The sequence below is a fragment of the Desmodus rotundus genome, chromosome 1 (assembly GCF_022682495.2).
Source record: "Desmodus rotundus isolate HL8 chromosome 1, HLdesRot8A.1, whole genome shotgun sequence".
NCBI classification, from domain to species: domain Eukaryota; kingdom Metazoa; phylum Chordata; class Mammalia; order Chiroptera; family Phyllostomidae; genus Desmodus; species Desmodus rotundus.
In genome coordinates, this window is record NC_071387.1 from 30,132,615 (window position 1) to 30,146,728 (window position 14,114).

At 53.9% G+C, this 14,114-nt stretch overlaps 1 protein-coding gene across 1 annotated transcript; it reads right to left on the bottom strand.

Annotated features, from left to right (window-relative positions):
• Positions 1 to 1,945: 1,945 nt before the first annotated feature.
• GRHPR (glyoxylate and hydroxypyruvate reductase) lies at positions 1,946 to 13,379 on the bottom strand. The gene is made up of 9 exons (XM_024560007.4): positions 13,218 to 13,379; positions 11,190 to 11,320; positions 10,451 to 10,523; positions 9,762 to 9,878; positions 8,498 to 8,586; positions 6,410 to 6,514; positions 5,524 to 5,659; positions 4,043 to 4,173; positions 1,946 to 2,272 (listed from the first exon to the last, which is right to left on the bottom strand). Exons 1-9 carry the CDS (start codon positions 13,298 to 13,300, stop codon positions 2,151 to 2,153), a joined length of 987 nt encoding a protein of 328 aa, XP_024415775.1. The 5' UTR covers positions 13,301 to 13,379; the 3' UTR covers positions 1,946 to 2,150.
• Positions 13,380 to 14,114: the final 735 nt, after the last annotated feature.

The following is a 14,114-nucleotide window of genomic DNA, read 5'->3' on the forward strand; positions in this document are numbered from 1 at the left end:
TGTTGGGGCTGTTGCGGCACCTGTGTCGGGGCTGAGCCCTGGATGGGTGCTTCCTGGGAACAGCACAAGTTAATGTGTCTCTGAAGAGCTCCTGAGGTCAGTTTAAATCATGCATGAATGCGTGCTCATTTGCATACAGCTTAAGACACCAACCATTGTGCATAAGTTGAGAGAAATCCTTCAATTCTTCTGTTTAGAAAGCTAAATATGTGTAGCCTAAAACAAAAATTAGCCTTTCCCCCTCCATCTAGTGTGTGCAATATATGCACACTGTCTGCGGATGCGCATCTGTCTGTGGATAAACTCATAACGTTCGTAGGTGGCTGAGCATCTCCTGTGTAGAGTCCCAGGGAGGAAAGGAAAACAGACTCCTCTCCTTCCCGGCAGCTGTGGGACAGAGACCACTGGCGGCCATGGGGTCGGTCACCTGTGAAATCCAGGGGTGTGTGTGGCTAATTATTAGCAGTTGGGTTTTGACTTGAAGTGAGGAGGCTCTACGTCCACCCCTCTGCACGACATGGGGACCAGTGTCTTGTGAGATTAACCGTGGGAGACAGGTGGGTCAGCATGGACAAGAAGCCCTGCCTGGGCCTGGGGAGAAGAACCAGTGATGTCGGGAAGAGCAGGGGCAGCCCTTCTTCCCTTCCACCTGAAGCAGGTGGTCCCAGGAGGCTGCCCCTCACCTCATCTCAGGCTTAAGTGGACTTTGCTTCGGGGCCTGTCTCCAGCACAGGGGCCAGAGTCCTGCCTTTCCTCTGCTAGGTGGAACCTGGAATTGCTCATCTACCTCTTAGTCAATCAGTTTCCATGTGAGAAGCAAGCGTGCGGGCCAGTGTGCTCACACAAGCTGTAGTGCTTACAAGGTAGTTCAGAGGTTCCCTGGGAAACCAGTCCGGGGCTCCTATGATCCATAGTTTCTACCTGAATTCTAACTGGCATTGGCTACCTGGATTTTGATTGATTGGCCTTAATTCTAGCCTGGCGTAATCATTTCTGGTGATCACATCATAAAGCTCTGTCAGGGCACCTCTGTCAGTGGTGCCCTCCTGGTCAGAATTTGAGATTTTGAAATAAAAATTTGTCACATTCATAATCTAACTAAATATGTGTTCTTTTTCTGCACTTAGGTTAATTTTAAAACAAAAAAAATAAACGGATGTAGTACTACCTTCTCTGCTAAAGCTGCTTTGACCAGAATATTTTTTTAAATCAAGTCTTGTAGAAAACACTGTAAAGCTCTCAGTAATAAACTGAGGTCAGTTTAAAACACTGTAAAGCTCTTGGTCATTCCCTCAGTTTAGTACCCTCTGCCCCGCCTGTGCTTTGTCTTTGAGCTGTGGGCTTGTGTGAGTTTCTGTTCTTGGCCCACCGGCTTTTATTGCTTAATCTTATGCCTTCTGCTGCCCCCCTCCTTGCCTCCCAGACTGAAAACTCCACGTGCCAGTTTGGTGTGGCTGTGGGAAAGGGCTGGAACCTGCTCCCTCGGCAGGAGTAGCGCTTTGGCAGTGCAGGTGGCCTGGCCTTGGGGAAGAGTGAGTTGGTGGTTAGAACAAGGACATCCACCTGGGGTTGGGGGTGGGGACGAGATAGACAAAGGGAGCAAAGTGTGGTGGTGCTGAAACTAATTGTAAAATAAAAATTAAGAAACTCACTTCCAGTTATTCTTCCCTGGTTCCCCAGGGGTCTAGGCAGCAGGTTCTAGTGTCACAGTCACTGCTGGGCTATGGTTTTCCTGTTCTCAGGGACGGACACATGAAGGGATCTGAGCAGAGGATGAGGGGTAAGGTTTGGACAGGTTCTGATCATTAAAATGCTAGGGGGTAAGGACTGCGGTGGGAAGCTGAATGCGCAGGTCACGCTAGATGCTCTGAGTTAGGAAAGGTAAAGCAGATGAAAGGTAAAGGAGCTCTTACCATTAGCTCCTCCCAATTACAGGCCAACACAGTCTCAGAGAATTATTTAATAGTTACACACTTTTGGCTCAGGTGTTTTCAGCCACAAAAGTGGCACGCCCATCCATCAGCACCAGTCTCCCTTCCGCAGCTTCAGTACAGACCAGGCTCGGCTCCCGTCCTGTGGGTCCAGGTCAAGCCTGCTACCCCTGACAGCACTCCGGGCTCTGCCTGCCTGGCTCCTGGTGTCCTGTCTGGCTACAGCATGAGTTCACTGGGCATTGGCTCCCCTCTCAGGCCAGCCAGCAAGTTGTTAGCTGCCAACAAGGACATGGTGTTTCGGGTTCCGTGGGTGGCACTGCCAATGTGAGGCAGGATCACTGGGAAGAAGAGGAAGAGGGAGGTCAGAGGGGGGCGCTCAGGAGCCTTAAAGCGGGCCCTGCTTTCCTGGCCATGGCTTGCCGGTAAGAATAGAGAGCCTACCTCAGTATCCCTTGATTTGCCTTCCCCCCTGTCACTCAGCACCGCACTCCCCTGAGGCCGAGGATCAGAGTAAGCGGAAAGGGAATCCAGGTTACTGACACCCAGAAGCAGGGAGACAAGGAGCTGTCTCCTGAATATAAGAAAGGACAGAAGCCTGAAAGGAGCCTTGGAGCGTAGCTAGAACTCAGCCCTTCAGTTACCAGGTAGTGCATGGTGCCAATTTAACTGCTCGTCCATACCCTGCACCCCCGAAAGTGATGCCACAGGGCTTCTCTCTGGAGAAGGAACGACAAGATGAAACGCTGGACAGCACAGCAGAGCACGTGAGGTCACTTCCAAAGAGTGCCTTTTCAAAGCAGTACTCGGGGCGCTGAACTGAACTCCCAGGCCTTGGGGGGATGGGGAGTTTTCCTGGCTGTGGTCATGGGCCTGACATCATAGCCAATGTTCCTTTCTGGCTGGTGTCCGGGTGGGAACAGTAAAGCTTCCAAGGGCTACAATAATGGGAGCATTCATTGCAGGGAAGGCAGCTTCTCTTTGGGTTTCCAATGCAGAACATAGAGAAAGGACAGGGACTGGCCCAGACACCTACTGCCCTAACCACAGTTATATATTAGTGTGAGAAACCACACCAGCCACCTGCACAGACAGAACTTAATGTAAAGAACTTAAGGTATAAAGTTGTTAACTAGGTAACAGGAGGCTAAAAACACCAGGGCAGTAGTTCTCAAAGTGTGGTCCCAGGCCCAGCAGCACTGGCGCGGAGCACGGCAGACCAACTGAAGCAGAAACCTTGGGGGCCCGGCACCCTGTGTTCGATCTGTCCTTGCAGGTGACTGAGGAACATAATAGTTTGAGAACCACTGCACGTAGGTATTGCAGAGAATGACCGCGGGAGCATCTCCCTCCCTAACCCTCGGGGGATGAGGGGAAGGGTGGGATTGTTCACACTTAGAAGACTGAGGGAAGGCCCCTTGGGAGCTGCAACTCCTACGTCTGTGGCCAGGACCCTGACCGGCTGTGGCTTGTCTGAGGAGGCACAGTGGTTAACCACGTGTTGGGAAAACTGCAAACTGGATCCCCCAGGCACTACAGGGAGGAGCAGCTGCTGCTAGTGAAGAAGTGTTGCTGCGGCCGCTCTCGGACAGACGACAGACAGGAAGGCGGGAGGGAGCCCAGTCCCGCTGCCTCAGCCGGCAGAAATTAGAGAACCGGCCCCTGTATCACAAAGCAAACCACGCAGGGGTAGGTTTGCAGCCAAGGGACAACAGCTTACTAACTGGCCCAGGTTACAAATATTAGTACTGTAATTTCACTTGTGACTTCCCACACTTAAAAGTGGTGACAGCAATTTCTAGTAGTGGGTTCTACCCATGACTAGCTATGGATAAAAGACACCCAGTCAACCCATTCTCTTTAAACAAATCCACTCAGCTCTACCTCCATTCACTCCTTTAGGGACCCAGACCCAGGTGAGCTGCTCAGGAGGCCCCTCCCCTGTTGTGATGCATCAGTGCCTCTAATGGCATTAACATTTATGGTCCCTGGGTGTGTCCCTTTGTGTTCGTACTGCTCTCAGTAGCTCCACACAGCACCCCCAGGCCATTTCTAACTACTGTGGTCCCGCCAGGCAGCGGATGACTGCATGGCAAAAATTCAGTTCTTACCACAGTTCTTCAGGGTCAGGAGAGGGTGGTCCGTAGGCAGTGGTTCTGGGGTCGTCACATCCAGCCCAGCAGCTGCAATCTGACCATTGGCCAAGGCCTGATATAGATCGTCCTGGTTGACCACATCTCCCCTGGGAACGACAGTGATGTGGGTGCCCTGCTCCTCCCTCCACCAAGGCCTGCCTTTAGGGCAGAACCACCCACGGAATGAATTTTCCCACCAACCTGGCACTTGGCACTGACTTCTAAAGCAGTAGGTCTTAAGTCCTTACTTACAGTCTGTCTGTCTAGTAATGCAGATCTTCTAATCAGGGAAGCCCAGCTCTGCCACTTTCTAGCTGTGTCTCACGTTCCTCCTGCGATATAGAAGGAACCTAACTCCCGGAGTGCTGGGACGATTAAAGCTTACTGACACGCAACTGCAGAAACAGGGCCCTATCCAGGTGCTTCCGAGCTGGCTGCTCCCCAGACCACCCACTAAGAAGCTCCGCCGCTCGTCAGTCACCTGCCTGACCAAGGGCAGATGTGATACACCTGACTATACCCATCTGAGTGAGCGGCCTGCCCTCCCAGGACTGAACCACTGAAGTAAAGAACTAATTTGCTAGAGACTTCACTTTGGGCACTAAATAACACTTGTACAATAATAAATAACACAGCAGCCTGCACAGTTCTGGGTCCGTGTGGGTGCTCAGTAAATGGAAGCTGTCACACTGCCAGCCGTCAGCGGAAGCCCTGTGTTCCCTCCACCTCCATGCCACCTCCTTTGTAGCCTAACACCAGTAATTACAGACACCTCGGGTGGAGAGCCTTGGTGGGGTGGAGGGGTAACCTCATCCAACCTCTTCCCTCACCTTTATTTGCCTCCAAACTGATTTAAGCTGGTTCAAAGGGCACCAGCTAGGAAGGGCTTGGAGAGGCAGATAAGGAAGGTCTGCTCCCATCACATGCCCAATGGCCTGAAGGCACCCTGGGGACATTTTGACAAACCAAGGCAATTTGAGTTTTGGGCCTGTCTTCCCGGAAGCATGAAGCTACAAGCTGTCACTGACTCACAGAGACAGGTCCAGGTTCAGTGCAATGGAAGGTCAGCCCCTGAAGGGCTGTTAAATCATCAAGTCCACCCCTCTGTGGTTCAGAGGAACGGGCTGCCCAAGGATGCCTGTGCACCTCACGCCGTCATGTCCTCACTCCTGACACCAACGCTGCGATGTGCCCGGCCGCCCTGAGCAAGGCTGGGGGTACTGCTGGGCACCAGGCAGGCCAGGCCCTGCTCTCACGGATCTTCCTCCCAGCCAGGACATTCTCCGCGGCCTTCACTGTATTTCTGAGGTGGCTGGTGGGTTAGGTTATGGGGAGTGGCAAGCTCAGCCCAAGGGCTCCTCAGCGATGGGGAAGAAAAACCTCAGATCGTAGCACCAGGGACAGCCCCTCTCTAGGCTTGCCCCAGGACCCAGGGATGTCAGGCGGCCCCGGGATACCTGCTGATGTTGACAAACACAGCTGTTTTCTTCATCTGCTGGAAGAAGTCCTTGTTGCAGAGCCCCTTGGTCGCAGGTGTTAAGGAGCAGGTAACAACGATGAAATCAGACTCTGCAGTCAGCTGGGGGGTAGACACTGAGGAAGGGCGGGGCTCCATCAGATGCTCAGTGCCACTTAGGAACAGTAAGAGGGTAGGAGGCCGGTCCCTCCGGTCCCCCCTCCCCTCCCATAATGGAAACTCCCCAGATGCTTCCTGGAGGCCTTGTTTCTACCTGCATGTCTTGAAATCATACAGTGGACAGCCACTCATGGGACCCTGGTGTTTTTCATCATTAGCCCAGCCCCCTGGTCTAACAGATGGGGAAACTGAGGCCAGAGAGGGGCAGGAGCTTGTTCGGGTCACACAGTGGGAGCTGGGCCACTTTGGCTTTCACCAACGTCAGTGCCCAACAGGCCAATGGGGTGAGGAATGGCTGGAATCCAGCCTGTTCTCTGCACACTGAGCTGTGCACCGTGCCAGGGGCTGGATGCACCTGGACCCGGGCTGGGGTGAGTAATGCTCACCAGTTTAAGGAAACCGAGTGAAAGTTCCCAGCGGCTCCTTACCTCTGTCATCATCCCTGCTGCTCTGCCCACACCATGTGCAATGGGGACAGGGACTCTGAGACAGCCCGGCAGTGCTCGCCTGGCACCGAGAGAAATCACTGCCTGGCCTGGATAAGTCTCTGTGCCCCTGAGTGGGCCTCTGCCCAGAGGCAGGTAGACTGGATCACACTAAGGGACACGGCACGTCCTGGACACACCTGGAGTTCCTGTGTTCTGCCTGCCAATTCGGCCACAACGGAGCACAGGTGGGGCTCCTGTGGAAATCAAGGTTTTACTCACCAAACTCTGCCTGGAATTCTGCTGCTTCCTGAGGCCTGGGCTGGCGCCCTGTGTACAGAAATCTCTGGACCCCGAATGGCTTCAGTCGCCGAGCAACGGCCTGGCCTAGAGACAAGGAGTCACAGCTTGTCCCAACCCCTCAGAAAGGAGACCCTGGGGGCAAGGGACAGACCCTTTCATTAGCACGGTCCCAATGTGAGCCGGTCCTGCCGCAGTGCAGCCAGCCCCCAGCCAGCCCGCACTACCTGCCCCACAGGGTCCATGGGACAGCCCTTCAGAGACCGGAGACAGTGGTGTGCGCTGTCCTCGCACAGTCCCAGCCATCTGGAGGCCGGTTTGCTGACCTTCCCTGAGAACTGGACTGGCATCCCAGGAGAGTTCTGACCAACAGTGCCCATCCACCCTGCTGTTAACGAAGCCCCAGGCCTCCGATGGTTTTTTGGTGGCACTGTCAGACTGCCAACTTGCCATGTCTGCTGTTCCTGAGACAGGCCTGGGCAGTTGGATTTTCAGACTCAGCACGTGCCCCAGAGCTCGTGGGTTTCTCCAAGCAACTCTAGTGTAAGAGGCAGGGCTACCAGCTGGCCGGACAGGCCACACACGCGTTGCACCCTCTCACCTCTGCCCCACGCAGGGTGCCAGAGAACCCGACCGCTGCCTGGCTGAGCCCATGCCGTTATGCCAGGCTTCTCCAGTGGCGGCAAAACAGCTCCACCCCATCTGCAGAATCACAGGCAAGCTCAGCCCACGGGACCCTCTAGTTCCTGAGTTACGTCTGCACGAGTCAAATGCTTTCCAGAACCCAGGCCTTTGGGAGCACGGGCTCCCCCAAGCAAACCCCTCCCACAGGCCCCAACCCAGCCAGCCTCGTGCATTGTTCTGTATGGAGCTGCCGTCATAAAGAACCCTGGCTCTTGCAACTTGCTTCCATCACTGGGTGAGTTCTCAAAGAACTCCTGTGTTTCTTTTCTATTTCTGTTTTTGCCTGTGTTTTATGAAGCTGTATCTTCTTGCCACGTCCTCTTCCAACCATGTTGTCTGACAAGGTCCGGACATGGAAAGAAGGAATTCAAGGAGTCCATCTGTCTGGAGGAGAATGTGGCATACAAAGGGGGGCGGCAGTTTTCCTGGGATTGCTTTTGGTAACTTCCTTGTTGATATTATTCATGGTCTTACTTTGAACCTTGATTCCCATGAGGAGAAAGAGGCTCGAACCTTGAGGGAACTTCTGAAGGGACAACTAGTTCTCCCCAGACTACTGAATCATGCCCAAAATTGTTTAAACAATGTGTTTATAAACCTGAGTAAGAAATAATCCCCTCTAATGAAATAGCCCCTGAATGTCTAAAAGTTGGTGGAGAACAGCCCCTCCTTTACCTTAAATAAGAATATATATCAATTAGACAGCCCTAGAAATAAGAAAAGCTGGTTAGCTATTAAGCATGTAGAAACAGTTACTATGAAGTTAAAGTTTATAGTACACAGAGAAACATTTTAGACAGAAAAGATAGATAGCTAAGTTAGATATCACAAAGGCCTTATTGCCTCTGCTCAATCTACCGTATACTTTTGCCCTATGAACAATTTCTGAAAATGTCTAATCTTCTGATTTATAACTCTCCTGGTTAAAATAATCTTTGTTCACTATAACTGAATCTATGAAAACTTTGGTCAAAACAATCTTTGTTTAATATAATTATATCCATGGAAACTTTCGTACTTTTCATGGTTACCTTTGTATTGATGTTTCTGCTTAACTGATCATGCTATACACTTGCAAATGTTAATCTATGCCAAAAAGGAAAATATAACAATCCATTTGTACTTGCAATAAACGGAACAGAGCTCCACTGTCCTGTGAGGCATGATGTCGTCTGTCTCCCATCGCCGACGCCTTACCCACCTTTCAGGAACCCCTGGACCCTGCTGCGGCTGGACCGCGGCATCTTCTCATTAGAGATACACCCACTGCATGCAGAGTTATGGCAAACCTTTCCAAAGGATGGTTGGCGTCCAGACGCATGAAGCTGGAGACCTAAACCAAACCATGTGACCTGGGGTGGGCAAGGGGGCAGGAAGGGGCCTCACCTATGCGTCCCAGCCCGACGATGCCAACGGTGCTTGCCGTGAGGCCGTAGCCACACATCCACAGGGGCTTCCACGTGGTCCAGCCACCACTGCGGGGAGGGAGACAGGCAGGGTGAGGGACCCCGGCCTCCGGCAAAGAGAAAGAAAGGCCCACGGAAAACGCACAGATCCAGCACCCCTGGGCAGGGGCTGTGTTCCAAGGAATAGGCCCCACCCTCCAGGTCAAAGGACTGACAGGCATAAGCAGCACCCAGAGCCACTGAGCACTGTGGACAAGCAGCAGGAGTGACCCTTCCTTTAAAGCTACTGGGGATACAGAACTTGATGGCCGGAAGAGGCCTTAGAAGCTCTCATCCTGTTTAACGGGTAGCAAAACTGAGACCAGAAAGGCTGACCTGCCTGAGATCACGCAGCAGGTGGCAAACTCAGGATTGCAGGGAACCAACAAAATGTAAAGCCACAGGCCCACCCGCTGTTGCCCTGGATGGACAGGGGAACGAGCCAGTCTTGAATCACTTCCATTGAAGGTATGGAGCCCCCAGAGAGAAGGGTGAGTGGGATTTTTAGCACTGTGTCTAATCAGCCCCACGATGCTGTCCAGCTCTGCCCCGCGCATGCTCCCGGTCCGCATTCTCAGAGGAGGGCCTGCATTTGCTTGGGCTGGGCCCTGCACCTGGAATGCCTCCCCCCGCTCTGGATAAGCAGACGTGAATCCCTGATCTGAAACCCGCAGGCCAGATTTCAGAAAGGGAGTCTGGTGCACATGCTACGTTCTGCATAACCCCCTCAGCAGCACGTGGGGCAGTGAGCTGGATCCAGCACCCTGGTGTATCTGCAGCGGAATATGAACGTTCATACTGACTCGGAGAAATTGAAACCATAAGCAGCCACCTGTTAGTTCAAGTTTTGCTGCCAGAAGATTTATGAAACAACCTTCGGTTTTCAGAGCTTTCGTATTTTTGCACTGTGTGTGAGGAGTGGGGCACTCAAGAGGACACTACCTGCTACTTCCTCCGTGAAGCCTTCCCTGATCCACACTCCTGCCCTCACCGCCTCACCTCCCTTGTCCTCTTCTCTCACGATTTGCCTTCATGCACTGTTTATTTCAGCTCTGCCTTATACTGTAGTATTTTGGCTAAGTCTGTCCCCCCTCACTAGATGGGGCATATCTGGGGACCAGGATCACATCTGGGCCAGCGTGACCCTGGGTGCTCAGGAGCCAGCAGCTGAGCAGAGCCAACTTTCCCACCAGGTGCTGACTTACTTCTTCACTTCCTCAATGGCCTCCGGCAGCCGGCGACAGGTGGTGAGCAGCAGGGAGACGGCGAGTTCCGCAGTGGCATCTGTCAGGACATCTGGGGTGTAGCCCACACGGATCCCACTACGAATCAAACATCTGGAGGTAACACTGGTTTCAAGCACCTTCACCAATTTCTATTGCTGGGACATTTCCATGATGCTCCTTTGCCCTGCCTGCCAGGAAGCTCAGAGCTGTAAATGAGCACTGAGTAATTGTCAGCCCTCATTCCGTTTCATTATCTCCTGCTTTGGAAAGGATACGAAGATGGGAGACCAGGATCCAAAGTCTGGATCTACTTAACTACTTAACTTAACCTTTCTAACTACTTAGCCTTTCTGAATTTCCTCATTTAAAGAGGGAAATAATAATACTTGCCTCTTCTACTTCAAGGGATTTTTGTTGGGTCAAAAAAGATAATGAATGTAGAAGGGTGCTACTTGGCTGGATATTTACCCGCCTGTTTCTGACCCCTTGTGCTTATTTTAAATGCCTGTGTACATATAGACAGATTTTATCATCAGCCACTTCACATTCCCACTGAAAAGTTAGGAATATGAAATAAAACAAATGAGGACTCAGCTCCTCTTCCTCCGTCTCTGGTCGTCTCACCCCTCACACCCCAGGCCCCCTTCCAGAGCCCACGCTGCATTTACCGCTTCTTGATTTCATCCAAAGCCAAGTGGTCAACGCCCACAGACATTGTACTGATGACTTTGAGATTGGCTCCTGTGGTACAGAAAAAGCATCATTCTTACCTTTCCTCGTGGGGTTCAAGCCCTCCTGCATGCTCTAGATCAAGGGTCCCCAAGCCCCTGGCCGTAGACTGGTACTGATCCGTGGCCTGGTTCTGGTCCGTGGCCTGTTAGGAACTGGGCTGCACAGCAGGAGGTAAGCGGCGGGCGAGGGAGCAAAGCTGCTTCGCTTGCATTACAACCTGAGCTCCACCTCCTGTCCCCTGAATCAATACCCCCACCCATGTCCATGGAAAAATTGTCTTCCATGATTCCGGTTCCTGGTACCAAAAAAGGTTGGGGACCATTGCTCTAGATGGGTCCAGAGGGGCAGGGCCTTGCTGGAGGTCAGAAAGCAAGGCTGTGGCAAGGCCAGACAAGGGCCTGGGACCTTGAAATGCTCTCCCCCACACCCTGCTGCCTCCATGCATGGTCTTTGCCCCCTGAAGTCTCCCTCTAGGGAGTCACTGGCAAGAGAGCAGCGATGCGTGTAGCAGATGGAGCTGCACACAACTGCTCCCCCTGGCCGATCTGCAGCCACTGCCCTCAGAAGGTAGAGAGGTCACTGCTGATCTGCTCCGGGAACCAGGAGCAACAGGCTGACATGGCCCACAGGCCAAGACACCTGGGAATCCTCCCCAGACCTTCCCAATGCACACACCTGCGATATCCAGGAGCCTTTTGTCCACGCGGTCAGTGAGGAGGCAAAGCAGGCCGTGCGCCCCGGCCACACCTCGCTCCAGCTCCTTGTTGGGGACGGGCTCATCTGAATCCCAGTGCTCCACCTCGCAGCTGAGGCAAAGGAAAGACCGCTGAAGCAGGGCAGCCCCGTAGATCCTCCCAGGCCCCCCAAGTCCCCCAGCCTCATCTGCAGTCCTCCACTCAGAGTAGGAAACACTGTCTTCTACTTACGGGCCTCAGACTGCCTGAAACTGGCTAAAGGGAGTCAGGGTCATGTGCAGACAACTTCAAAACTGTCCTGAGCCCTGGCTGGTGTGGCTCAGTGGATTGAGCATCGGCCTTTGGACAGAAAGGTCACCAGTTCCGTTCCTAGTTAGGGCACATGCGAGAGGCAACTAATCTATGTTTCACACATCGATGTTTCTCTCCCTTTCTCCCTCCTTTCCCCTATCTCTAAAAGTAAGTGAACAAAATCTTCATTAAAATAAAAAAAAAGAACTGTCCTGAGAGGGTGGCTGGAGGGTGAAGGGCTCCCACAGAGCACAGAGGGCGGACAAGGACCTGCCTGAAAGGAAAGCCATGGAGACAGCCCTCAGCTCAACACAGGAAAGCTTTCTCCCCCTCCGCTCCCTGGGGCCAGGTGGGGGCGGGGGTGCAGGTTCCTGCATCAACCGGGATTGGATTCCACGTCCCGTTGCATGTCCTGTCCCGTGAGTCCATGAAACGGAAAACATACTTGCACTTGGACTTGGCCAGAAAGGACATGACCAAAGCCATGCGACACGGAAGGTGCACTTAGAGGCTCTGAGCGTGTTTCCCATGGGTGCTGCCCAGCCTGCCAACCCTGGCCACTTAATTCAGTGAAGCCAGCCTATGGAGCATCTACATGTGCCGGACACAGGACGCCTGCTGGCACCTCCCAGAACACCCTGCTGCCGCACGTGGCCGACTGAGCCCGGCCCCAGGTCACCTTTCATCCTCCCTTCCTTGAGCGGGGCGAGGGGCTGTGGCAGTGAGCCACTGCCATCACTGCCATTGTTTCTGCCTTTCCCTGCTCCCCCTCAATGCTGGGTACCCGGCAGGTCCTCAGCAAAGATTCTGTTGCACTGAACAAAATGAACGAATCTCTGAGGCTGGGGTCCACCTTCTCCTGCCTGGCGTAGTAGGCAGGGCAGACCTGTATAATGCAGTGTTCACACTGTGGTCAGACAGAGCTGAGTTCAAATCCCAGCCCTGCCGCACGCAGAGTTGTTTGACTTTGGGCAACACACTTAACCTCTCCCAGCCTCAGTTTCCTCATCTGTAAAATGGAGATTACAGTACAACTTCAAAGTGTTGCAAGGATTAAAAGAGTTTATGTATGTAAAACACTTGGCAAGGTTTGCACACAAGGTTTGATTTAAGAGCTGTCACCAAAGGCCCATGCCAACCGTCTGAAGGACCAGACCAGTGACTGCCAAGGTTCCTGACTTTGCCAAGTGACCTTAGAAGTTAAAGGATTAACAGCCTGGACCTTGCATCCCGAGCGGTTTTCCCTCTGACCCCAGCCCGTCCCTGGCGCGGATTCCAGCAGTCCTTCCTCCTCACCCCCAGTGCAAGTGGCAGGGGAAGTGCAGATCCACGCGTCCCTGCAACGGGCCTGGAGAAAGCCGGTCCCCAGGGAACTTTCCCTAAGCCTCCCCCAAACTCCAAGACCGTCTCCGGTCGGGCACAGGTTGGAAAGCCCGGCCAAGGCCCAAAAGCAGAATTCTGGCTCTCTCGGGACCCCATAACGGACCGGTTCTCCGCACCTAAAGTGAGAGGGCCTCTGGGAACGCCCCTAGCCCGCCCGCCCCGGCGCCTCCAAAGTAGCTCCAGGAGACGCTGAGTCACCCTGCGTGCGGGGGTGCCCCAGATCCCCGGAAGGTGCCTGGGGTTCCGCAGCCCCTTCCACGACACCACCCCAGCCCGGTGTGGGCGGTGCGGGGAGGATCAGCGCGCGGAGAGGCGCGGGGCATAGGGCTCTTACTCTGCAGCCCCGGCGAGCGCTGCCCTGCCCTCGGGGGGGATCCTGCGGGTGACGAACACCTTCATAAGTCGCACTGGCCTCATCCAACCTGCTCCCTCTGGACACTGACCCGGACCCCGTGGGCCGGAAGCTGGACGCAACCTAGGGGCCAGGCCTCGGAACAGGCGGGCTGGGGCTGGAGGGGGCGGGGCGGGGGCGGAGCGAGCGAGTGCGCGTTCCCGCACTGGCAGGGTGCGCCTCGAGCAGCTGTGGGTAAGCGATCGAGCCTTAATGGAGCAGGGACTGTTCTGTGGCCCTTGGCCCCTAGGGCCTCCCTGAGAGCACCCATTGCCCCAGGAGTTCAGGGACTGACAGGGGTGTCTGGAAGCTGGGGTGGGGAAAGGGACCCAGAGTCCTGTGTGAATGAGTTGGGGCATCTGTCCGGGTGCCTACAGCGATCAGGGTGTCTGTTTTCAGACGGGGATGTAGGCAGAGACCGTCCCTATTTCCAGGGCCCGAGTGCCCTTACCACCTTCCTAGGTCTGTTGCATCGTGGTCCCACTGTTCTCAGCAGGGACCTTCGGTCGCACAGTGGGCTCTGACCCTGGCCTATTGTGCAAACACGGAAGGCTGGAACCAGGGCCGTCTGAATCCAGCAAGGGCCTCTTTAATACTTGGTGCAATTCCCCATATGAAGCCCGCAGTTGAGGGGTGGGGTTTAATTGGTTGTGGGCCGCCCAGCTTGCTTGACACCAGATGACTGGCAGGTCATGTATAGGGCAAGGGCCAAGGTGCTGGGTGGGGCCTTGTGGGGTCATGGGCAGACCAGGAGATTGCAGTCAGATGGAACTGGGTCTGAATCCGGGTCCATTTGCAAACTGTGTGGTTTTGGTCAGTTCACGTCATCTTCCTAAGCCT

Coding starts and splice junctions, on each gene's coding strand:
- GRHPR (XM_024560007.4), bottom strand. CDS start 13,300: ATGAGGCCAGTGCGACTTATGAAGGTGTTCGTCACCCGCAGGATCCCC. Junction 10,524..11,189: donor AAGGCTCCTGGATATCGCAG/GTGTGTGCATTG, acceptor TCTGTACCACAG/GAGCCAATCTCAAAGTCATC. Junction 2,273..4,042: donor CCTGACCCTGAAGAACTGTG/GTAAGAACTGAA, acceptor TCTTCTTCCCAG/TGATCCTGCCTCACATTGGC.